This window comes from Misgurnus anguillicaudatus, chromosome 23 (assembly GCF_027580225.2).
Source record: "Misgurnus anguillicaudatus chromosome 23, ASM2758022v2, whole genome shotgun sequence".
Classification (NCBI taxonomy): domain Eukaryota; kingdom Metazoa; phylum Chordata; class Actinopteri; order Cypriniformes; family Cobitidae; genus Misgurnus; species Misgurnus anguillicaudatus.
Genome location: NC_073359.2, coordinates 19,513,772 through 19,541,128, shown reverse-complemented (window position 1 = coordinate 19,541,128; position 27,357 = coordinate 19,513,772). Strand labels below are relative to the sequence as shown.

General features: G+C 39.8%; 1 protein-coding gene across 3 annotated transcripts; it reads left to right on the top strand.

Moving 5' to 3' along the window:
- The first annotated feature begins 233 nt into the window (after nt 1-233).
- On the top strand, nt 234-27,112 carry gatad2ab (GATA zinc finger domain containing 2Ab). 3 transcript variants are annotated; one of them, XM_073862285.1, is made up of 11 exons: nt 234-641; nt 16,720-16,976; nt 21,099-21,228; nt 21,345-21,473; nt 21,568-21,639; nt 21,807-21,926; nt 22,040-22,234; nt 23,966-24,221; nt 24,370-24,791; nt 24,875-24,989; nt 25,352-27,112. In XM_073862285.1, exons 1-11 carry the CDS (start codon nt 300-302, stop codon nt 25,492-25,494), a joined length of 2,181 nt encoding a protein of 726 aa, XP_073718386.1. In that variant the 5' UTR covers nt 234-299; the 3' UTR covers nt 25,495-27,112. The 3 variants fall into 3 exon arrangements, with proteins under 3 accessions (XP_073718386.1, XP_073718385.1, XP_073718387.1); XM_073862284.1 differs by having other exon boundaries at nt 236-641; nt 24,875-25,076; XM_073862286.1 differs by lacking the exon at nt 234-641 and adding an exon at nt 2,488-2,661 and having other exon boundaries at nt 24,875-25,076.
- Nucleotides 27,113-27,357: the final 245 nt, after the last annotated feature.

Here is a 27,357-nt window from a genome sequence, read left to right as displayed (position 1 = left end):
AATATAATATAATATAATATAATATAATATAATATAATATAATATAATCTTTAAAAGTTATTTTTGTGATAGAAATAATTAACTTTATTTGTATAAGTACTTTACGGAATCAATTGTGTACATTATGAGTATGAACACGGTGTTTCTGTGGCTGAATTTTTTTTTTTTTTTTTTGAAAGAGGGCTTTACGTCCGTGACGTCTCCTTATTTCCTTTTGCCGGTGTTCTAATTCCGGTCTCTCTAAAAATCTTTTGGACCACACGCACACAAATAATCTGAGAACGAAGTCTTTATTTAAAATGAGCTCCGGTTCAACATGTGCTGTTTCTGGTTGCTACAACAACTCGAAAAAACTTAAGACTTTTCAAGACACTTTTTGTGTTGATCACCAAAAAACGCGGAGTGAATGTCCGTGTGCGCCACCATACGCTTTACACTCCATGCCCACGAAGGAAGAGAGGAATCGCGCGTGGCTTGCGGCTTTAAAATTAAAAAATCCTCCAAAGAGAGTTTATGTGTGTTCGTTTCATTTCGTAGATAAAAAGCCCACCGAACTTCACCCCGACCCGGAGCTTTACCTGGGTTATAATCGACCTGATCACACCAAACGAAAACAAATGGAGGACGCGGACGAACTTGGTAAGTTCATGAAGTTCGTTTAAAGTGCTTTATTTGTATAATTTGGTTGACAATGGCTCTTTTTCGTTATAGTATAACTTAAATGAGATTAGTTTTGTTTACATCTGCTTTACATAGTAATAAACGGCTTTATACGTGAGCCGTGTTACTTTTCTCACCGGTGATCATGATGCGCCAATCACAGTCGTTATTGATTAAAGGATAAGAATCATTTATTTAAAAGGTTCTGTCGCAAACTTCTACTTGTCCGTAAATGAATAATGTTTTAAATTAATAGATTAAAAACAATATACACATTATACTGTATAAATGCTCTCAATAAGAAAAAATGTCGTCTGATTTAAAATTGGTTATTCGGTTTTCTGAGCCATAGAGCGCCCACTAGAGGACGAAATGTTTAGCATCATAGCAAGCTCAGTGGAGCAGAGCTAGAGGCCGTTTCTCAATCCGAAGGCTGCAGTCTGCGGAGGTCGCATATGCAGGCTGCATACGTCACCAAGCTTGGTTTATTTAAGTTAACTGAGCATTACTTTAGCAAGTCATTAGAATATTACAAAAAATTACGATTAACAAAGAATAATAGTCAACTTTATAATTGTTAGTATTCTGAAATAAGACGGTCTTGATGACGTATGCAGCCTACAAATGCGACCTCCGGAGGCTGAAGCTTTCGGAATGAGATACGGCCATAGTTATAGTGTTGAAGATCATTATCAGATAATCTTTATTTTTACTAGAATAATATATAACGTTATAAACTGAAAGAATACAAAAAAGTACAATGAAGACAAAACCCTTAGATTTGGAAAATGGTGAAATTATGAATACACAGGCTAATAATAATTGATGTATGACATTAATCTGTACCATAATACTTAATAGCACTTTTGGAGAAAAGGTTGTCCTTATTCTCAGGGTAAAATATTGAAAATGTACATTTTCGTGTCATGCACCGCCACAGCCAAGTGACTTTTTGTGACCACACAAGTGTGCCTCGACCACAGTTTGAAAATCCTAGATCAGTGGTTCCCAAACTTTTTCAGTGTGCGGCCCCCCTTGTGTACAGTGCATTCCTTCGCAGCCTCCCAAAGAAAATTTGTGACAAAAAACTGTTGTAAAACTCAACATTTTAATAAAAAAAAAACATTAAATTATACAAAAAAGTACTGCTTTTGGTTAGTAGCCCTTTTTTTAGGTTTAATTACACAGAATTCATTATAAATTAATGTATTTCATAAAATGTCATAAAACTAGGGCCCCCCTGGCACCATCTCGCGGCCCCCAGTTTGAAAACCACTGCCCTAGATGATCTGAGAAAAAAGGTGTTCAGTTTTCACCATAGATCAGTGCTTTCAAACAGCGGTCCGAAGCCCACTAGGAGCCTCAATGACTTAAAATGTTTTAAAATAAGAAAATGAAAATATTTTTTAGGGTTTCGTCATTAAATAAATGTACATCTTTTTAGTTATGCCAAGCTGTAAAATATTTTATTATAGACATTTTGAGTGCTTTTGAGGGTACCTAGTAGTCAAAAAGGTTGAGATCCACTGCCCTAGACAGAAGTAATTAAATAACTATATACTTAAGAAATTAACAAACCAGTTTTAATTATTGCCATGTTGCCATTACAAAAAATCTAAGTGTAAGAAGTCCCAAGTGCTTTCCATTCTTCTCCCTTCTTCTTATTTTTATAATAGCAGCAATACTTGCAGTAACTATGCCATTGCGGCGAAAGCTACGGTTACCATAGTAAATATTTGTATGGGTGACTATAGGGTCAGAATTAAAATGATCGGACGTTCTTCCTCATGTATACAAGCGCGCGCGATTGCGCATGCGCGGTGACTCGGGTCCATGTGTAGGCTGCGATGATCTTTATTTGGCGACCGGAGAGACAGCGGGCAGGGCAGATATACAGAAAGGAACCCCGGGTTACTTTTACTCCAAAATACCAGGGTAAATAAAACCGACCGCGCGCGTGGAGACCCCACGGGAGATTATAAAGTGTTTCATCTTCCCGGTAAGTGCTTTTAAAGGGGGATTGAGTGATTCGGGGGGTTTAAGAGTGTTTTGATTGAGTCCAAGTTGGTCACAAGTTTGCTAAGGTAAAGATGGGCCAGATACCGAGCTAAGCTATCACACTAGCCGTGGGTGTTTGTGTGTGTATATGTGTGTGTGTGTATTTGTTGGTGTGTTTGTGTGTGTGTGTGTGTGTGTGTGTGTGTGTGTGTGTGTGTGTGTGTGTGTATGTGTGTGTTAATTAGCCGCTCTTAGCCGGCTAGTAACACATTCAGGAATACATTTAAATCTGAAGATGATTTTTTTTTTACAAATAAACACAGTATGATCCATTTTGGGGTACATTTTGTAAAGTAAGCATTCTTATTGTTGTGACAGGGGCGTTTAGTTCACTGATTTTCTCTCTCTTTTTGGGGGGGATTGTTTTTGGTGTTAGCTGGCTTTGGTCCAGTGGACTTCACATTAGCCTTGCTAGCAACTGGACTGTTGAGACAAATAGAGGATTTACAAACTTAATCCTCAATTTTAGCATAAGCATTTGACAGATATCGTTGAACTGTATCCGAGTTGACTGACTATAAAGTAAAAATCCACTTTAGTTGAGAAACTTCTCAATTGGTATCAGTTTAGTGAAATAAACTAGTCATTTAGCTCGCCTGCTAATTGGAGTTGATGAGTTAGTCAGCATTAGCTGATGTTAGCCGGGGGTGCTAACTACTTTTGCTTCCTCAGTACTAAAACACTTGGGTTTGTTTTGATATAATTTTTGCTGGTATTAAAAACAAATCTTTTATATTTTACACGAAGGGGTTAAATTTTTAGTTATCACAATTACGTCACTAGAAATATGTCTTTAAGAAAAGACACTTCAAGTTGTATTGACAGTATGTTGTATTGTATTGTATTGTATTGAAATAATGCAGTGTAGTGTTGCAAAGTTTTGGAATGTGAGTACTTAGTCAAGCACGAGTTAAACTAAAATAGGTGGTCTGTTTATGTGTTGTTATACCAATGCCAGTTGGCCAAGTCTTGCCCCAAATGATTTACTTTGACTTTGGTGACTAGTAACATGAATTAACAATACTTTTACGAGTTTGAGAGAGAGAGAGAGGGCATAGTTCAATGTTTCTCGGTTAGATTAGTTGTTGTGAATATAAATAATAGGCTGTGTTGACACATGACTTTGCATGACATGTCAACTTTTCAAATCTATTTAAACGGCCAACTTTCCATATTACGTTATGTTATGTTATTACCATGTCTTATACCGCCATTATCGTCCACAGACTGACCTAAGATTAGTTACTCCATTTGGGTAAGTTATGAAATTCCAGTGGTGCCTGTTTTGAGACTTTGGACTGTGATGTAGTTTAACTGACCATCTGTTTTTCAGCACTGAAGATGTGTGATAACTCCACGGTCCATGGTCCTGCTTGTTACTGCCTAAATTCTTCTCCTGTTCCTCATGTTAGTGGATAGGTGCAGTTCAAGGCTGGTCTTCATGGGTGTGGTGGTAGTGGTGGTTTAAGTTGTTTTGTCTTGATGTGGCTTTTTTGTCAATAAATTGGGTGGTACCAAGTCATTGTCACAAGGAATATTGTAAAAGCCAAGTTTCTTCTGCTATACTAGTAAAGAAACTACTTGAATACATTCATGTCTATCTTATATCAAGTAACAATACTTGAGTTAGTATATATTTATGATTTGCATTTGCGACAATCCACCCAGAATACTTCAAGAGCCATCGTAATGATTCATAAGCAAGTATGTCTTTTCAGGTGTTGCCGAATCCTGCCATACCATGTTGCACCTCCTGTTAAGGCACATGGCACCTGTTAGAGAGTAGTAGCATGTCTGTCTGAATCTCATTCAATGCCAAGGACAGGCTTAAGGACTTGCGCACTCCAAGAGAGACCGGTCGAGGAATAATATGGGCATATAAGCATGGCTTTGCTGACTAAAAGTTTAAATCTTTCTGGTCTGATCCAAACCAGAGTTTTAACTAAAGCAGAGATGCAGTCTATGGTGTAGAGATGAGAAGGACTACTTAGTTTTATAAAGTTATTTAAGTAAGTTTTACGTTATTTGGAGTTGTGGGATCTTCTTAATTGTAGGTGTAAGGCATTCGTTGTACCTGAGAAATCCTCCAGAGCTGCTATATCTGAGATGGTGGCTTGTAGTAAACAGGAAGGGCTGGAGTCTGACACATAGTCCATAGCAATCTAGCAAGATCTTTTACTGTTCAATATCAACTTCCTGATAATGTCAGATGGGGGGGGGGGGGGGGGGGGTTACTGGGGGAGAGTGTTAAATACAAAAAGGAGCAGATAAACAAGTAAAATGAAGAACAGGGGGTTGCCGGTGCGATGTTTTTGGATGACTTTTGTGCTTTGGCTGTGATCCAAATGTTGACGCGATTGTAGTAGAAATCGACCGTTTCACTTTCAGCTCCCTACCATTGGCACTAAGGCGTGGTTTGGTAGATTTTAAAAAGCGTAGGAGAATCGTGACGCATAGTACAGAGTGCATTGGTCAGTTGGTTTCTTGGAAGTCACCATCATTGGAAGGTTTTATAGTAACTCGGTCTCAGATTCATTTTGTCATATTGTTAGTTTTGTTATTGTTTATTTCTCTAATATCCAGGTATTAATGTGATGAAGATGAAATATATAATGTAAAACTATATCTTATTTTTTAGCTTGCTTTCAATACTTCTGATCAAAACCCAGTGCCTTGTCAGCATTACTGCCCCAGCCGGTATAAACAAGTAGTCAAATACTGAAGTCCAAACATATGGATCATTACTCTAGGAACGGAGTCTTTTTGTTTAGGGCTTTGCGATTTTGAGGAATCATATCTTGGTAATTTGTTGAAGTATTGTGATATTCATCAAATGACTCAGTGTTTTCTGCTAAGTAGAATAAATGTATGCATGAAAGTCTTATATGAGATGTCACAATCACCTATAAAATAGCATATCTTTTCCTTCAAAAAAGGTGATATCAGGCCATACCGATATAGACAGTATTGTTGTTTCATCACGTAATCCGCTAGGAAAAATTCAGATATATAACAAAAACTCGATATACCATCCAGCCCTAGCACATTTTTCATAATTTATAACATTAAAATCACTTACACTGAGAAAAAGTTTTGTGTAACTGTAAGTTAATAATGCTAAAATACATTGATGCTAGATTTAGATACTAGTTAAACACTATAGCTGCGTTTACATGGACATTTGTAATCCGTTTAAATGATCAATCTGAATAAAAATGCTCCATGTAAACACCTCAATCAGACTAAAAAGTGCCAATCTGATTAAAAATCTAATCCGCTTGTTAGGGGTGGTTTATACCGTTTGTAATCCGCTCAAAATGACATGTATACACTTGATCGGATGGATAACTGAAACTGGGATGCTCTGCGCATGTGCCATCTTTTCTTTTTTTTAATGGCGGTTGGCAAACCCACTGAAATGTGCATTTCCGCCACCTACAGGACGGGAGTGTGGAGCATATGCACAGGTGCAATGACGTAGAATTGCCGTAATGACGTGACGCAAATAACTTGAGTTTGTTTTGTTGAAGGAAGTCACAAGAAGTGATTGTTCCTATTATCCGTCCAATTTCCCATAAAGTGATACAAGACAGCGTTGTCCGGTCAGTCCATGATTTATTCTCTGATCCACAAACGCGTGTGTTTGGACTCGCTCTCGCGAATGGTCCCTGCAGCACCGCGTGAAGTAAAATACGCTTTTTGGGCACACGTAAATGGGTGTTTTTGCTGCTGCTTTATAATCAGTGACGCACAAAGCAAATCTTGAAACAGCGTGAAACTATATTTGTGCAATGTGCGCATGTCAAATTATCAAATCTGATGTAAATCTTGTGTCATATAAACACGCACATCAATCCGATCACATTATTAAGTGTTTATGTAAACGCTATGATAGGATTTATTAATCGGAAGGATTTTAATCCGATGGAGGCAAAATGTGTCCGTGTAAACGTAGCTTATGTTTCTTATAATTAAGGCTTTTAAATTGACTAAATGAGTTTTTATTGCCAAAGTTTTAACCATGGTTAAAAATTTACTTTATTTAATTAAATGATTCACTTAAATATTATATTAGGGAAGCACAACATATCGAACAAACAAGAACATCGCAAATGGGCACATTGCAATATAAATGTAGCAATGGTATGCTGACTTTAATACTTCAAAAAGTTATATATAATCAAAGTTTTAGGTCAATCAATGCAGACGGCAGAGAAACTAGTGATATATAGGGAGTTATGCTTTCTTTTCCAAAAATAAATGTGAAACATATGCTGATTATATATTTTTTCATTTAAAAATATTTAAATATAATTTTAATTGATTTTACTAACTTAAAGGAACATGCCCACATTTTTTAGAATTTATCTTATTCACTGCATCCCCCAGAGTTAGATAAGTCCATACATACTTTTCTCATCTCCGTGCGTGCTGTAACTCTGTCTGACGCAGCCCCCGCTAGCTTAGCTTAGCACAAATACTGGAAGTGAATGTCTCCAGCTAGCAAACTTCTCCCAATAAGTGACAAAATAACGCAAACATTTTCCTATTTATGTGTTGTGATTTGTATAGTCACAGCGTGTACAAATAACAAGGTCATATGAGACACAGCCATCTTTTAACAGTAAACATACTGGGAACTATATTCTCAGAAGGCGAAGCACCGCTACTTGAGTGATTTGCTCTCAGCACCCGAGAAGCCCCCTTTACGAGGAGCAGAGAGTTTGGTCAGAGTTGTGCAAATCACTCCGCCCAAGTAGCAGTGCTTCGTCTTCTGAGCTAGTATGCTAGCTGGAGCCATTCAATTCCAGTCTTTGTGCTAAGCTAAGCTAGCGGGGGCTGCATCAGACAGAGTTACATCACGCACGGAGATGAGAAAGGTATGTATGGACTTATCTAACACTGGGGGATACAGTGAATAAGCTAAATTCCCAAAATGTGATTCTTTAAGGTATCAACGTATCGCATATTGTATACGGTATCATTTAGCAAGTTATCTAATATTGCATCTTTAATATCACACAGCTTTAAAGCTCACGTAAAGCATGCTTTTTCTGCTCATCTCATGTTAATTTTTTAGTACCTATAGTGGAGGTCGACTGAGAATGTGGAATTTACCGTCAACTAAGCTGGTCCCTACTTGCTGATTAATCGACCAATAGTTTTTAAAATGGATACTGGATAAAAAACAAACATAACACTAAAAGTGAAACAGTTCTGAAGTGTATTACAAGAGTAATAAAACAACAGTACTGAACCATGACAATGTGCTAAATAAATGAAATGTATAAATGAAAATATATTAATTATATTAATAAGTAATACTTCTGTGAAATACTCCCACTAGTAAAATTGAAATTACATAAATGTATATTATATGTGTATTCTTGTTGCTTCTGTTTTAGCACTTAATGATCATCTAATTAAAATAACAAAATATGTATTGCAGTGATGATAAAAAAGAACTGAAATGAGATTTAATTAAGAATTAATATGTTAAAGTAGTGGACAGCTGCATATGGGTGATTCTCGCGAAAACTTGGTTTGAAAAATGTCAAGCATGAAAATGTAAAAATTGCTTAAATTGACTTTTTTCCCCACCAGACATTGAAAATCAAAGTCTGGAGTAAACGGGAACATTAATTTAAAAACTTTTACTTATCATTGAACACTTTTTGTAACATAATTTAAAAAATTAGTCCTAAAAAATCTAATTACGGCAACAGTCAGAAAACATCAACACTGACATATTTTCAAAATGACATAACAAACCTGAAAGAACATCATTTGGAGATTCTGCACATGCATTTAAAATCAAAGTATTATGCTTCTATTAATTAAATTAACATTTAATAAGCATCTGTTGCGGTAATGATAATCAAAATGTCGTGTAAGCATTCTGACAAGACAATATTTCAAATTAACTGTAAAAAATGATCTTACCTGGTAGCCATCTTGAAGTAATTGGTCCATGTGCTTGGTCACTCAAAATCAAACTTTATTACAATTCTGTATGTGTGCTTAAACTGTTCTCAAAAAGTGTTGCGGAGGATGAGAACATCAGGCATGGACACATCATTTTCCTAATTTTTCTTCATTATTATTATACATGAATATTCAGTAAATATTTTTTCTGTCATCTAATGTAGTCTAGGAAAACATACATTTATTTTGTTTCTTAATATTTTTGCTTAATTTGATTAAATTACAACATAACGCATGTTCAAACACATTGCGGTAATGAGAATTTCAGCAGAAAATGAGATAACATTTCCAATTATAAATTCTTATGTTGAAATCACACATTGTGCAAGGTAGAACACAGTATTGTGTTAATTCTGATGCTTTTTAATGTTACTATATTACACATTTTAAAGCTAAAATCATTAGTGCCGTGGTGTTTCAATGGTTTCGTGAGAATCACCCATATAGTTTGCTTTTCCTCACTATTCATTTGAAATATGGATAAATCGTAAAAGTAACCAGCTGGATATAAACTAATGCAAATCAGTGGTAATAAGCATGGCATTAAACATATGGGTTGGATTTATCTGCATGTATTTTTGTGTTTGAGTTACTATTAATATTAGTGTCCTGTCAACCTTGACAACAAACTTGGGTTCCTGCTGTTTCTTTGTTGTTGTTAAATGTCAACATTTGCTTTCAGAGATCATGCACCCCACCTTTAATATTATAAATTTTTATTATGTCGTGAGCAATGGACTACTTGTTTGCGCTATAGTTTCTTCTAAACAAAGACCCTTTTACATTTCCAATGAATTCAGTTACATGTGAAGCAGCTTGAATATCCTTTGAATATGCAATGAATGAAGAAGCGAATTCTGTGCTTTTCTAGAGTTTCTCCAGCTGTATTTTCAGCAGTGTGTCAATGCTGAATTTTGCTGACGCGGCAACTCTGGAACGGTCTGTGTGTCGTAGTGACATGAATACACTGTTAAGGTATTCACCCAGGAGTGAAGACTTATGGGTGCTTGAACTCTGTCATGCACATGAGGCCGTATTTGTTTTTACAACGTGTGTGTTTTGTCCCAACATTGGGGTAATGTGAAAAATGTGTGGTGTTTCGGTGAACAGTGTTGCTTTTGATGGTATCAATTAGTACACGAGATTAGATTTTCTTAAGACAATGGGAGTTTCTTGGGTAAGTACAAATCTCTGCCAGGGTGTTAATTGGGTGTTTTGATCTTCTTATAATTTAATTTAATTACATTTTATTTATATAGTGCTTTTCACATAGCTTCAAAGCAGCTTTACATTAATAGAATCGATTATAAACCTGTATGTCCTGAACCGTGACCACATATATAAGCGATAGTAAAAGACCTGCATGCCTTGGCATCACTGATGCCCAAACCCATGTACCCAATATTCTCCCTGTCGCTTCATATAGACATGCGTTTCGTCCCAGCAAAGAGATTTACTTTGCAATCCGACTGCCATTCAAACCACATTAAGGCGACAGTCGATTAATTAAATTTGATAGCAAGGGATTATAAAGGGGAACCTTGTATAGATTTGTATATATTGTGTACAACACTTGTTTAAATGCATCTCGTGACAAATTAAATGCACTTCGGGGCTGTCACACTGGTTATTCCTATCTAATAATTTGACTATACATGATCTCAGAGGCCGGTTGTATTGTGTGTGTGTGTTTGTGTGTGTGTGTGTAGGCACTGTAGGTTTGCACTCCAGGCAGTTTGAGATCGCATTGGGGGATGGGTAGATGCGCGTGCATGCATGCGCGTGTGAATGTGTGTGTGTGTATGTGTGTGGCAGTTGTCTGCGTGTGACTGTTCTTATGCATTTACATTTTTTGTGCCCGTGTGAAAAGCACTCATCTGTACTTGCGTGCGTGTTTGTTGTCCTTTTGCTAGGGGGCATGCCAGGTGGATCTTCCAGCAGTGAAAGGGTTAATAACGTCCATTTTGTTAGGTAACACCCTCGTGGCCTGATCTATCTTTGGTGTTAAAATGGCAGGGCTTAACCCTTGATAGGCAGGTCTGAAATCAATAGGGACACCTTTGAATCAAGGCAACCCTCCTGGCACCCACTCGGCTGTGGTTGAGATGATGTGTTGGTTTTGAGGGAAATGGAGAAACATCTGTAGCACGTCAGATTTCGATGGCTCACCTGGGATGTTTTGATGTTTGTGACACATTTAGGAGGTCCTCCTAAACTGGACAAGCTTGTGTCCAACTCTTGGAAACGTTTTTGGGGACGGTGCTCATTGCAGCATGGTTTGGTCTGTGTCTCATCTCTGTTAAAACTGTGGCAGGCATCACTATTTTTATTACCAATAGTTGTGGTAACACTTAAGTTTGGCAGATAACTCAAATATCATAGGGATTTTTGGTGAGGGGGTGACCAATAAATACCCCCCCCCCCAGCAACAACCAAACACCCACTTAGCACACTTTAGCAACTGCAAGTGTGTTTTGCATAGGTAAGCATCAATTACATGTTTTTGATTATATTGGCACCATGTCATGTCGTGTAGAGTCGCAGATGACTTCTATTGTCTCGCACCGTCTTCGCCCTATGGGCGGCCATTACATCAGACGAGTCATCTTTCCCGTGAGGATAGCCACCACACTCCCAGTTTGCCACAGCCTGGCATGAATAGACATGTTTTTCTTTCTGCTCGAAACAATCCACTACACTGCAGTATGCATGTGTTTATCTGCACACTTTTTTTTTGCCAAACTTGTAACTTTGTTTGGCATCCTCACATGCATATCTGTACTTGCATAATGCATAAATGTTGAGTCGCATCCTACATCTGATCAATAGTATTCCATAATAGACTAAAAGAAAAAGTTTTTTTAAAACATCATGCTTCCTGCGTTACGTAACGCTGACATTTTGTGTGGTGTGTTTTAAGCCAAGTCTTGATGTGTTTCAGTGGTGTCTGTGTGGTCTCACCACCTTTGATTCTTCTGTGAAAATGTTTTTCATTTAATTCTGTTGTAGCTCACACCGAGGCATCTTGCAGATCTGGGTAACTCCTCTTGACGCCGTCTCCCATGAGGCCGTGCATGCCACGTGTCCACAGCTTTAGCGACAAGCATCCATTTCCTAAGAACAAGTGGCTCGTGTATGACTAAAGTGGTCGCCCAGTGTGAAAAAATGGCGATGCTGGTGCGCTCAAGTTACTACATTAAGATTTAAGCCTAACTGTCAGTGTTTGTTAAGCTTTTGGGTGCAGTCTTTGCAAGTTATGAAAGAAGCTACTTAGGCCTATATGTTTCATTGTACATGCTTAGAGATGTGCAGTATATTAGGACCATGCAGATCATTTGCTGATATTTTTTATTAAAGGAGTAGTTCACCCAAATATGAAACTTCGCTCTCTTTTACCCAATCTTATGCCATCCCAGATCTACACAACTTTGTTTTCGTAAGTTAAACACAAACAAATAATTTGTGACCCTGGACCACAATCAAACCACTGACAAACCAGTCATAAGTAGCAGGGGCATATTTGTAGCAATAGCTAACAATACACTGTATGGGTCAAAATTAAAGATTTTTTAAATTATAAAAATCATTAGGATATTAAGAAAAGATCATGTTCCATGGTTATTTTGTAAATTTCCAACCGTAAATGGGTCCACACTTTGATGACATCATGTAGTGCAGACCTTGGGGACCCTTGACGCGGGCCACGAGGGCACACCGAGTTGTATTTTAGGACAGACTCAAGCATCACGCCGGAAATAGGAAGAGAAGTTACCCATCAGTGTGAACTTTTATCCTTCGTCTGATTGGTCTGATTGCTCATTTGCAAGGACTTCTGGGTTGGTAAAGTGCGTGAAGCCTGCAGCAGTCATCAAGGGTGCAAAGGGGGAGCTGATGCAGGGTTTCCCGCAGAAAATTTGTTAGTTTAGGTGGTAGGGTTGGGTGGGTGGATGTGGCAGAGGGCGTGGCAATCAAATGGGCGGGGCGTATGCGTCATGATGAAAATTAAAATATTTTAATAAAATAAATAAAATATTCAAATAAAAACACTCGAATAAAACTTAATTTTGAAGAAACTATGACAAAAAATGAACACACTAGATTATTAATGAATTAAATGTTTTACCTCTAACAGGAATAGCTGCGTGATGAAGTGAAACTAAATGGTTAAAGGAATAGTCTACTCATTTTCAATATCAAAATATGTTATTACCCCAACCAAGAACTGTTGACACATCCCTCTACCATCTGTGTGCGTGCACGTGGGCGCTGGAGCGCGCTGCGACGCTTCGATGGCATTTGGCTTGGCCCCATTCATTCAGTTGTACCATTTGTGGATGGAGTTGGAAGTGACCAAACACATCGGCGTTTTTCCTATTTAAGACGAGTAGTTATACGAGCAAGTTTGGTTGTACAAAATAAAACGTAGCGCTTTTCTAAGCGGATTTAAAAGAGGAACTATATTTTATGGCGTAATAGCACTTTTGGGAGTACTTCGACTCGGCGCAGTAACACCCTCCCTCTCCCATTATGAGAGTGAGAAGGGGAGCGGACTTTTCAGGCGAGTCGAAGTACTCCCAAAAGTGCTCTTACGCCATAAAATATAGTTCCTCTTTTAAATCCGCTTAGAAAAGCGCTACGTTTTATTTTGTACCACCAAACTTGCTCGTATAACTACTCGTCTTAAATAGGAAAAACGTTGATGTGTTTGGTCACTTCTAACTTTATCTCTAAATGGTAGCATTGAATGAATGGGGCTAAGCTAAATGCTATCGAAGCGTCGCAGCGCGCTCCAGCGCTTACGTGCACGCACACAGATGAAAGAGGGATGTATCAACAGTTCTTAGTTAAGGTAATAACATATTTTAATATTGAAAATGAGTAGACTATTCCTTTAATAAACACAAACTAAAGCAGATGTTGTAGAACGTCTGGCGAACGATGATAGATAGCGCAAAAATTTTAAAAACTGATTACTTCCCACTATTAATTACATTATCTTAAAGGAGTGTAATTACTGTATGTAAATGTAAATAATGCACATAAATAAAGTGAGCAAGAGCGCTCAACAATTATATCTAATCAACAGGCACGTGAAACCCTAGCAGGTTGCTCAAACAACAAAATCACCAGCTAACTTACATTAAAACTGCAAGAACTATAGACTAATACAATAACAGGCTTAAATAAACCCAAAACATAAGTCCACTTACAGTTCTCACGGACACGCGCTTTATCAACTGGCTATCCTCCAGACATGACGGACCACGTCTTATCTCATTACGGCCATGTGGTGCGCGTGCACGCTTGCGGTGTGTAGCGCGTTTGCGCTATTCTATGAGATGTTTTATCAACTGGCTATTCATCAGACAGTGACTGTCCGAACCGCGTCTTTCTCATTTCGGCCGCTCACGGTTTGATGCGCGTACACGCTATTCTCCGAGATGCACTTGACGAGCTTTTGTGCAGCGAATTATTATTATTATTATTATTTTTTGGACGATGTAGTTAAGGCGGTAGGGTTTCCAAGCTTAGGCAGGCTGCCTTAACTGAAATATGCTGCGGGAAACCCTGCTGATGAGCACACTTTGGAGCGTAAAAATTACAGATGAGACACCCTACAAACTTCCAGACTATGCAAGCGCGCGCAATTTAAGGCCACGAGACCATAAGTCCACTGGGCGGTTTTCATATATACTTCTGCGTCGAATTGCAATCAGACATGTAGACATCTACTAGGCACTTTCCACACCTGTAACCCACAGTAGCAGTGTAACAACCAAAGAAGCAGGTTGGTCAGTAAACCCATAGACATTATATACGTAAAGGCCTCACGACGTGCTGGAACATAATCCAGCGTCGCTGCCATATTGGTTGAGTCTCCTGACTCTACGCTAGCACCAGAGTCAAGGGAGCAACTATGCCCGTATTTTGTGCAGCTTACGGTTGCAATAACCAGCGCATTGTTGATACCAGATCGCATGGGATTACCTTTCAAAAAGTAAGATTGAACAATAATTTTGGTTATTTTACCATTATGTCATTGTAACTAACGTTACATATGTGTGAAAATACGGTAAAAGTTTTGATTTTTGTAGTTGGGGATACACCTTCTTCAGTAGAAATAAATGCAGGGCGGGCCCATTGGGGACCCACCCAAGATGGCGGTCGCGCTGATACGTCAGCTCCAATAGTCTATGAGGCGTCTACGTATATGATGTCTATGAATAAACACACAAATGAAGAAGTAGCAGCTTGTTTTGTATGATTTGAGAAGACCAGCAGTGATGGAGGTAAATAAACAGCAACTTTTGTTGCAGTTTGAGTTAAATCACTCCTCAACTTGACCCATCTTTGACAACTTCTTGTCAGATGAACATCTGTCAGTACTTTGCACCTTAAAAATGCGCTTTTATTACCGTCAGACGGCAGCATCCACGATTCCATTTTTTTAATTCGAAGTTCAAGGTTGTGACTTAATTTCTTGACACCCTTAATTTATCATAAATTCTGTGTAATTAAACCTAAAGAAAAACAAGGCTACTTACCAACAGCATTATATTGTATATTTTAATAAGTTTGGTTTAATTAAAATTTTATGTTTTAGCATGTTTTATGTCATACATTTCCTTTGGGGGGGGCACAAGTGGGGGCCACCGTACACACTGGTATATATCACCAGCAATTGTCAAAAAAAAACACAAAAAAAAAACATCAAAAGGCAACGAATTACTTCTCATTTTAAAAATTGTCTGCAGAATAATACATTTTTTAGCATTCGAAAAGTTCCTTGACAACAATGTGGTGTTATATAGTCGTGTTGGCTCTATGCAAGTGTTAATGTGCACGATATTTGCTTTTATGTTTTGTTGACTGCCTTGAATGTCAAAACCACTTCTCCGGTTGTTACTGTGAAGTCAACAAAGGGGCGAAACTTCCTTCTCATCTCTGAACGACTCGTGTCGTGTTTGGGAATGCAAACGGCCCATCCCCCACTGGCAGAGTACTGCGTCTGTGTGGCCGCATTTGCTGCCAGCCGGTATCTCAAGGGGTTAAAAACCTGCTTTAGTCTCTCGACTGCGTCCGCCAACCGGTTTGAACTGGTTTTCAGGGAAATGCTTTATGTGTCCCATGGAATCTTGGGAAGGGTCATGTGGAGCCCCGGTGATGTCACAGCAGATGAGAGCAGGCCTGTGTGTTGAGTCAGCTCTGCTGCTATCAGATGGCTGATATCATGTGTTAGGACAGGTAGGTCAGCACGTAGAGACAGGGCCGTCTTGCGTGCCGGGATCTTAACCTTTTCGTATCAGAGTTATAGTTTTGTTTCCTGTTAATCGGTTGTAGGTTGAGGTTTGCATGCATAGTTTAAACCTCAAGGGAAGATCTCTGACTTGTTCTGACAGCTCAAAATGAAGAGCAATACTCTTGGGATTCGGCTTTGCTCGGTTGTCTTTACTGTTTGTGGGTTTGCTCCGAACCTCATACGGTTTTGGAGTCCCAGTGTAGCTTTTGTTAAAACATACGACCACACCTCCAGTATTTGACATGGTTAAGGCTGTGAACTTTGTATATGCATTTGCACCTGGATAAATGAGAGTTGTGATATCAGCGATGGTCCTTTCTACTAAACTTCTCTTGCTTTTCACAATTATAGTATACCAGTTGATCTCAAATTGTGGGTCACAACCCTAAAAATGTTTAACAGGTCTGTTTTCAGATGGGAGGGACAAATCAGTGCACTTTAAAGGGAAGAATCATGTGTATTCCTGTGTCGTGTCTTATCAAACTCTTTGGTATATTGGTGCAAGTTCAAATGTAGTCAAATTAGGCAGATGCCAACCAAAGCAAGCAAAATGCCCTTGAACCGTGAATGAAACTACGCAAATTATAAAAAAACAACATGGACTACATTAAATACAAGTTCACTTGCAGAGAGGATAAACATGAAACAAGAAACATCATATTGCACCACCCATTTAAAAATATTGTTGTCTCATTTACTGATGTTTCTTCTTGGGTGAGAAGATGTCGGAAGATGCGGTGCGTCAGACGCGTAGTCAGAAGCGGGCACTGGAACGAGAAACCCCAACGACGGAAGGTGACTTGAAACGGGTCAAACTCGAGAAGGAAGAGCTAGGAACTGTGGATGGACTGAAGGCCAAGAACGAACAAGCCAACAAGGTGGCCAACATCTTACGAGCCGGTGAGGTGAAGGCCACCATCAAGGTGGAGGTGCAGACCGGAGATGAACCTGTTGACATGAGCACATCTAAGAGGTGGGCACCGCACTGACTCTCAAACCAATGTGTATGAGAGCTTTTCATGCTTTAATTGAATGAAATGGATGTGGTAACACGCGTTGATGCTAGTAGATGGGTTCTTTGAGGACACTTAACCTCTTCCTACTAGAAGCTGTGTATATAAAACATCTGCTAAAATGCAAAGTAAACAGTTTCAGGAAGATGCAAAGGACATGGCTGTAGATTTGCACATCGGGTTTAGTCGGGTTCTCGGGTTGTGTTTCTGCCTGGGTGTTTTTGAAAACGCATGATCTTAAAGGGATAGTTCACCCAAAAATGAAAATACTGTCATTAATGACTCATCCTCATGTCGTCACAAACTCATAATACCCCCGTTCATCCTCGAAAACACAGTTTAAGATGTTTTATATTTAGTCCCTAGAGCTTGTTGACCCTTCCTTGAAAATCTACGTACGATATACTGTCCGTGTCCAGAAAGTAGGGCTGGGCAAAAAAAATCGATTTTTCGATTAATCGTTTTTTAAAACATGGTCGATTAAAAATCAATTCTCAAAGGCCACGAATCGATTTTTTTTTATAAAATAACCTGATCCTGTTTGATCAAGTATTGCGGCCGTTTTGACTTTTTCAGCACACATTTTTCATTTTGCATCAAAATTGTATTGTATTTAACATAACTGAATGCATTTGAAAATTTGAGATGAGTTCTCTAATGTACCCAAGTGTAGCTAAAATAAAAAAGTGTAATATACAGGTTGGTGGCTTTTAATTTCTTTTTATTAATTATCCACTTGTAAACTTATGTTTTTTATAAATAAAGTATTTGTACTAAATCTATATTCATTGAGTTGAATCGAGAATCGAGTATAAAAATCGGTCCGAGAATGTGAATCGAGCAGAGAATTGAAATCGAATCGATCCGATAGCTTACGAATCGAAATCAAATCGATCCAGAACATCCGAATCGATACACAGCCTTACTAGAAAGGTATATAAAAAATAAGGAAAGTAGTCCATGTGAAATCATTGGGTCAGTTAGAATGTGTTAAAGCATCAAAAGTACATTTTGGGCCAAAAATGACAAAAATTACGACTTTATACAGCATTGTCTTCTCTTCCTCGTCTGTTGTGAAGCGTATGCGCGAGACTAAAGTCACGTGACTGCAGTGATGCGGATGACGTGTTATTCTCAGACATGTTTGCGAAGTTTTTTTTCAAACTTATATTGTGCGTCTCCCTCAGATTGTAAGCAAATCTTGGGTGCACAAAACCCCCCAAAAAACAGCTGGGGCACACCAGATAACACGTCAGCAGCGTCGGAAGAGAAGACAATGCTAAATAAAGACGTAATTTTTGTTATTTTTGGACCAAAGTGTATTTTCGATGCTTCAACACATTCTAACTTTTATTACCTTTTGGACATGGACAGTATATTGTATGTAGATTTTCAAGTTCTCGGACTAAATCTAAAACATCTTAAACTGTGTTACGAAGATGAACGAAGGTCTTACAAGTTTGGATGGACTCACATAATGGTCATTATTGACATTATTTTTATTTTTGGGTGAACTATCCCTTTATTATTCGGTTATATGGTTTTACATGCTATAGATTTAATCCAAGTGACAAACAATGCATAAAAGCTAAGTTGTTCTCAGGTTTTTAATGTGTTGCTCTGTGGTTATGAGGTGACAAATTAATTCAAGACTCTAATATTTTGGTCTCTATGACTATCTATGCTATTTTTCATCTGTTTTATTGTCCGACAGGCAAAAATCATAAGTCAGATTGTACGCCTTTCCTCGCAAAGCCGCATGATTTGAATGATCTATTCTGATCGTTGTCCGCAGTACAAACAGCACAGGATTTGTTATATTTGGGGCTAGTGCTTCATTCAATGTCTTTATATCAACGTATAACCAGTGATATTTAAACTTCACTAATATAACAAATCTGATCTTGATGCAAAGAAATGTCAAGATTATTCTGAAGGATCGCAAACAACTTCAATTCTGTATCCGAACATTGACCCTAATGTGTGAAAAGGTGGCACTCAAAAAAAGTACCAAACAAAAGTTGTCAAACTGAAAGAGCTGAGCTTGTGATAAAGTGAAAAGGACAAAGGGGATGGCCTGATGCCATGCGGGGTGGGGGAAGGGTTGAATATATTGAGTGAAGGATGTCGCAAAACAACTACAAACACTACAACACATCCGTCGTACGTTCAACTTTTCCCAAACACAGTGCGAGCGCATGTTCTGCTGGTACCTCATGTGGCTATGCCCCACTTAGGAACTTTGAAGCGTCTCCATTGTCTGTCGCACCTGAATCCTGTCTGACTTTTCAAAATGAGGCCTATGTCACAAACTGGTTTCAGCCGGCCGTTGCCATGGTTTCCACACTGGCAGGAACAGTTAAAGAAAAGGGTGGGTGTGAGTCATGTGACCCGAGGGAAATTCTTGCATCATGTGATCTTGCCGGTGCTTGTTAATACACAGGAAGTCACTCAGGTCATTTCTGGTAACATACTGGCTACCGTTCAGTTGTGATTTGGACTCGGACGCTGACTCGGCAATCCAGATAAAGTTGAAAAGCATTCCCTGCATTACTCGATTCCAGTAAACTTGAACGCTTCGTGATGAGGGATGGATTTAATTGGCTGCTTTGCTTTTAAGGAACACTCAATGGTTGTAGAAAGTGACAGCTAAGTGCTGCAAAGGGGTCTGCGATGTTTCTTCCTGTCTTTCTCTCTTTTAAGTGTCAATTTACTAGAATGGACCGTGCATTCGGAGACTTCACCTGACTCCTCTTCGGCGTCTTGTTTTTAGTGCCACGTGAGGAAAAATTATGGCAGGTTTGGGTTATGTTGCCTAGTTAGTGGTATAAAGTCATGGATTCGATCTCCAGGGAACACACATACTGATAAAATGTATACCTTGCATTTATTTAAATTTATGGAGGGGACTTGAGTCAAATCTAGTGGCCACCCAGAACACCCTAGCAGCCATATAGTAACTGTAGAATGGCACCAACATTTCCTTTCTCTGTATATAATTCAAAGTACAAGAAGTTCAATGCTAATGCTAATAATACATTAGTATGGTGTGCTTAGTATGTGATCCCTATCCTACAAGCAGCAATAATCCTGTGCCAATACCAGATTTCCCAGCTGTCCTCCTCTATGCTGTCCGTGCGTGGACGCCATCAATGACAACATGCTATACATGCTGCCATGTCATACAAAAGGATGTCTTTGATATGCAAACGTCTTGCCTGCAGTTAAAGTTAAGGGATGTCGTGCACACAATAGGCTGGCTTGTAGCCATGCTCACCCCCACTTCACCACGGGCTCCTACTGTCCGGGCCGGATATATAATGGGTACGGAGTTACTGTCCTGAAGTCAACTTGCCATTCTGTTATTGATGTCTGATGTGGGGTTGCGTTGTTAGGACATATTGGTCTATTTTATCCTCTTATGACCAGAGACAAACTTTTTGTGTAACTCCTAGGTGATTTGCAAATGTTGTCTTGTGGCGACCTCTTGTGGGCAGAATACGCAATAGCTTAGTTTTTACATCAGTCTTTTCCTGTAAAAACAAGTTGGGCACATTGAATTGTGGGATATTGACCAATTCCATTGTTGTGTACTGCATATTGCCAAATGCATTTGGGTATTTGGATATCCTGTTCATACAACATTCTGTTCTTAGCACACTATATCCAGCCGAGTATAAGCATTAAGTTTTTAATTCAAATTTATTTATTGAAGCGCTTTGTTTATATTTCAAAGCAGCTTTACATTAATAGATATGGGGGAAAAACACAGAAAAATCATAAAACATAAGCAGCAGAATGCAGCGGACAAAAAAATCTTAGGAGAAAAACCCTGTGGGAAAAGTCCTAGGAGGGTAAAAAACCTTGGGAGAGTCACACAGTATTGTGGTTTAATATCCGCGCGGTAACAGACAGGCTAACTATTGAGGCATAAGTATATTACCCAGACGAGTAATGTGAATGCTTTTTTCCGGACACGCTAAGTAGCGCGCTTCTGCTATTCTGAACATAGCTAGTGATAAAAAAATCAAAGTGAGACACTGTAACATCAATGTATTTACCTTGTCCTCTCTCTTTCTCAGCGACATAAAGAAGGAACGTCCTTCGACACCAGATGATGATGTCATCGTCCTGTCAGACAATGAGCCTTCTAGTCCTTGTATGAATGGGGTCAGCCACGGTTTTAAGAAGGCGGATACAGAGATGCTAATGGTAATGTCACATTGTGGGACATTTAACCTTAAGTAGTTCAATTCAAATTCAAGGTAATTCAAGTCATAAAACTTGAGATTATTAATGCCATTTGTTGCCCTTCACGGTTTGTGCAGAAGAGCAGCCCGGCCGAGCGTGAACGCATCATCAAGCAGCTGCAGGAAGAACTGCGCCTACAGGAAGCCAGACTCGTTTTGCTGAAGAAACTTCGGCAAAGCCAGACCCAAAAAGACGTCGCACAAAAGGTAACGCGAGGATGGTGGATGCTTCAAATACATCTCACTGTTTAAATTAGCAATGTTTACAAACACAATGCATCTTTTTTGGTCTCTCTTGCAGTCAAATAATTCTGTGGCTGCTCCTCCACCTCTCGTGAGAGGCAGCCTCTCTACCACTAAAGGGCCCTTACAGGTCAGTGCTATTCAGGGGACGAAACACACAAAATATGAGCTCTCTCTCTCTCTCTCTCTTTCTATATATATATATATATATATATATATATATATATGTGTGTATTTATATGGTTTTATACATTTGGTTAATTGCTTACTAAGCTTAAATACATCTGTTGCGTATAGGTCTCCAATCGAAACTCTGGAACAGTGATTCCTCCTCCTCTGGTTCGAGGTGGGGCGCAGGTCTCCAAACACGGCTCCCATAATACAGTAGTCATGCCGCCCCTAGTCAGAGGATCACAGGTACTGCAGCTACAGCCTAAGCACTCCTTGTTCACATCAGTAATATTGATAATCGTTTTGAAATGCTTGGCATATAAAATTGATCTATTAATGTTTGTCCCCGTGTGTTGCAGCCCATCGCCGTGACCCCGCAGCAGATTGCGACCCTGCGACAGCAGCAGCAACAGCACTCTAGTTCTGGTCCTCCTCCCCTGTTGCTGGGCCCACGAAACTCTGTACCCAATGTGCAGGTGCAGGGCCAGAGGATCATCCAGCAGGGCTTGATCCGTGTGGCTAATGTGGCCAACGCAAACGTCTTGGTCCAACAGGTGAATACAGTGAGCATGGCAGTGTACTGCACATAAGAGGTCTTCTCGGGTCCAAAGAAATGCACCCAACCCGAAATGACCCGAATCACTTTATACCCGAACGCGACATGCATTAATCTTTTTTTAACTCATTCCCCGCCAGCAAGTTTCACAATATGCCTTCCAGGAAATTTTTCTTCTAAAAATATATAAACATACAAATATATAAAATGAAAGAACAGACCCTCTGCTTTCAAACAAACAAACAAAATGGGAACATTTTTTTCATCCTATCTATATTTTTTCTCTGCTTATAAACTCTTAAAATGGATATTTTTCTTCAAAAAAAAAAAAAGAATAAATAATAATTCTTAGCAAAAAGCTGAAATAGCAGCTGCTGAAATTAAAATTAGTAAATACTTTTTTGCTTCAGTCTTTTTATAAATTGGGTATGTGCGACATCTAGTGGATAATTGCAGTATTACATAAAACCTCATCCGGAACACGATTTTTTAAAGGTATAGCGGAAGATTTCCCCGAATTTTTTGAAAAGAACCGCCCCTCCACAAAAAATGCACGTGCGCAACACTCCCTCCCGAGAGTGAACGGCTATTGAACACGTGCACGAGAGAGCATGCAGGAGCTCAGTTCTTCTCTTCGCTCTGTTTACAAATTGCTGTCGGCATGTTTACCGTGCCTGCGCGGTTCATGACTTGTCCCAGGGCTAGCATCGCTAATCATAGCTTACATCAACTTTTACTAGCAGTGATTTTAAATGGATTTCTCCAAATAGCATGACAAACTTTACCTGTCGAGTAGAAACTTCGAGTGCGAAGCTCAACCTGTGCATTTAGCGCACGCAAGTGTGTGAAATAGTCTCCCAAAAACACTCTGGTCTTGTTTCTTTCTTCAGAGGCCTTTCTCTTCATGTCATACAATTCATAGACATTTTTTCTCTTGCGACCCTCAGACAATTTGGAAAAACACAGTGAGAATGCAAGCTTCAATGAATGGTTGAAACTGTAGCCCACCACACATATACACCTGCAATTGCGCATGTGCAGAAAGCGAACCTAGGGACGAGCACGTAGGACGGCCTTACGTCAACATATCATCAGAATGATTGACAACTGGGATGACCAAGAGTTTAGATGATCCACCTGGAAAAAGAAAATCTTCCGCTATACCTTTAATGCAAATGTTTTCTCTTAATTGATGAGATAACTCGTCAATGCCGTGAAAAGAAAGACCCAACCCGAGACAAACCCGAGAAAATTTGACCCGAGTCCGACTTTTAACCTTTTTTTTTACCCGAGTGTAAACGGCACCGACGTATGTGCAGTCTGCAGCCCACACGCACCAGTCAGACAGAAAGAAACCGTGGTGGGCTCACAACCAATTTGGCAAGCTGCTCTATGTATTTTCCCTTTGTTATCTGACAACAACACCAAGGTAACCGCTAAAATGTGCATTTAAAATTGATTTGACAGGTCTTGCTCAACGAAAATCCCACACGATGTCGCAAGCTCTCTTGGCAAACAGAGGAGGGGTTGGAAAAGGATATCAAATCACACATACGAGATTGTTTGGGTCTTCTTGGACCGTTCGGCAAAAATGCATTTTATTTTTAATTACCCTAGACCTGATCCCGCTATTATTATACCTTTTAGACCCGAAACTTTTAGACCCGCTTTTAATGTACTTCATAAACTGATATACTACATAATTGTCATCTTATGTCCTCATTTACAGGCATCTCCAACTGGTTTGAAGAGCTCTTCTGTGAACAGCAGCTCTGGCACCAGTGCCAACGATTCCCCTGCCAGCCGGCAAGCTGCTGCCAAGCTCGCGTTACGTAAACAGTTGGAGAAAACCCTCCTTGAGATCCCACCACCTAAACCTCCAGCACCAGAGCTTAATTTCTTACCATCTGCAGCCAACAATGAGTTCATTTACCTGGTGGGCCTGGAGATGGTGGTCCAGAATCTGCTAGATACACTGGCTAAAAGTGAGTGCATCCTTTTTGTACTGGTTCATTGACATTAAAGTATAAATTCAAGCTCCATAACATCTTCTCATGACCCTTGTGGCTTGCAAGTTGTGTAAAATGGCAAGTAGCATCTCTCATCACCCATTCACTTCTATTTGCATCCCAGGTAAGCAGCCGCAGGGCGAGTCCGCGTCCACTCCGGCACCCAAAGAACCCTTCAAGTGCTCCAAGTGTCAGACTGACTTCACCTCCCGCTGGAGGCAAGAGAAGAGCAGTGGCTCCATCCTCTGTGAGCATTGCATGAGCTCCAACCAGAAGAAGGTGCTGAAGGCGGAGCACACCAGCCGCCTAAAGGCCGCTTTCGTCAAGGCCCTCCAGCAGGAGCAAGAGATCGAGCAGCGCATCCTGCAGCAGACGGCCTCATCCGCCTCCAAGACCACAACCACCTCGTCGACATCGTCTTCGCCTGTGATCAAGTCGGATCATGTGCTGGTCTCGCCGCAGTATAAGCAGGTGCGCACGTCTTTGGGCCAGCAGCAGACCAACAGGGGAACATCAGTGGGCCACTACCACACCACTATTAAGCAGGTACTTGAACATCCTATAACAAGAGCATTTCAATTAAATGCATCGCCCTATGGTGACCGGTTCGTGAACCTTTTTTCTCGCAGACTTCAGGACAGCTGTCACGCAGCGTACAGCAGGCAGTAAACGCACGCCACAACTTCACCACGTCCTCTCAGCTGCAGAACGCCGTCACGGCCGCCGCGCTGGTCAGCAGGCCAGGTAAGCATGCCGTGAGGGCAGGGGAAAAGGGCAGCAGCAACACCACCACCACCAATACCTGGAGGAAACAGAACAGCGCCACCACAGGTAGATGATGGCAACAGCATACGGCAAAAATATCTGCCCCTTTCTTTCTCTTCCTGTGTCTTACAGTTGATAGGCGGCAGAGGGAAAAACTTTAGGTTGCTTTCTTCATTTATTTGGTATCTAAAATTGGCTTTTCCTTTCAAATTGAAACACTTCTGCTGTTCTCTATATGTTTCATTTCCACACTTGAAACGTATCTGTTGACCTTCTTGCTCAATTTACCAAATATCTCTTTGTAGTTTGTTGTTAACCACTCCTCGGTTTTCCCGCCACAGGTGTCACCATGGCTTACGTCAACCCCAGTCTCTCCGTGCACAGGACGACGACGACGACATCTCCAGGGGACCGTCAACGCGAGTACCTCTTGGACATGATCCCCTCTCGCTCCATTTCCCAAACAGCAAACACATGGAAATAGTGCCCCGTGATGGACGACAACCATCTTAATATTTCTCATAGTTATAATCCTGTCTCTGAACACATTCGGTTGGTTATCAATATCAGAGAACCGGCCATTAAGCAATAATAAAATGTAAAAAATATATTTTCTCTCGATTTCCTCTTTATTCCAAGACATTTAGTTGTACAGTCTGATTTACGAACCCAATAGGCCAATAAGTATCCCACTGTACCAGGATCAGCGATCAAGGAGACACCACGGACCTTCTTCATAGGCCTTCCTTCGTATGTATCTACTGAATCTCTCCAAACCCGATGGGCTTGAGTGATGTAATACACGCACGCGATGATGTCACGCAATCACTCCCACTTTTTACGGCTCTCGTGTTCCAGAGCCTCGGACACATTATCCACAGGAAGGAAATGGGATTGTGGGCATCCTGCGTAATGCCATGGATAATTTTTTTTTACCTTTTGTGGACCATCTATAATCCGTGAGATTGATTTAGGTTTTTTGACATCCACACCGTCACGGATATCGCCGTGTATGTACATGTCAATTTTTTTTGTTTTTAGCTGTGGGTTCATTCCACCCCTTTTTCAAATGGCCTTTTTTACAGGCTTCAGATTTACAAGAAATTGTTAAACTGTTGAGGTGGTTATACATCTGCTGGTGTAGTGTGTATTTTGGATTTTTTTCGGGATTATTTTTCTTTGTACGCTTCTAAAAGACATTTAACCGAAAACTGCGCATCAGGGATGGTTACAGAAATGGACGTAACTAACAAAAAGCAGCAGCCGTGACAGGACAACTGTTGTAGACCTGAATGTGTGTGTGTGTGTGTGCGTGCGTGCGTGTGTGAACAATTGTTGATATCAGGTGAGCTCGATGATAGCTTGAATAGAAACGATGGGAGAGGTGATTTTACGATTAGCTTTCATTGTGACGTGTACCCCTTCTTAAAGCTTTCTCGTAACGACATCCAGGTAATATTTGGATGTTTCATTATTTATAAATGTCACTTTAGATGAAGGATATGCCGTTAGCCCAAGTTAAAAAAAAGAGTAGTTTGTCTTCTATCGACCGTTTTAGATCCAGTTTGAAGTTGCGCTGCAGACGGGCATGGCTTTATCTTTCCTTAAAGGAAATGTTTGGATGAAAGCATTACTGCTTAAAGAATGTAGCAAACCATCTCGCGCGATTAGTTAAGTGAAATCGAGTCCTTATGTACCTACCTGTTAGGTGGTGGTCGCATTATTTTGCAATCTCTTATTATTTTTCTTTCATCTGGATTGATTCGCTAGCAGTATGCTTGGTATTTTAGCTAAACAGTTACGTGTATTATATGCGACAGCTCGGGTCCAGATTAGTTATGCTTTAAGTCAGCTTTTGGTTTTTCTTTGTTGTTATCTCAAGATGAGATCCGTTCGGACGACCTGTGAAGCGTTTAAGACACGGGCCCTTGTTTTAAACGGCTGTACTGACTACTGCCTGCTGCTGGTAACTAACACCATTCCATTTTCAAAGGGATGCTGCCGTTGTTTGTGTAACATCCCTTTTACGAATTGTAAAAAAATTTTTTTTTCATCTGTTTCTGATCTCAGTTAATAATTATAATAAAATTAATTTTAACCTGTTTTGTCTCGTGTGGTGACTATGCTAAATGACTATTTTAAAGAAAAGATGGTAACATTTCACAATAAGGTTGGATTTGAGGAGCTCAGATGCAAAGCCACTGAACGCCACTGCTGTCAAAGAGATAATGCTCTCAGCAGCACTTGTTATATGTAGGGGTGCACAGGGCAAAAACTTATGGTGCATAAACGTGCTATTCGCCCAGAGTTGGACGCTTGAACATTAGAATTTACTTGCTTCATTCGC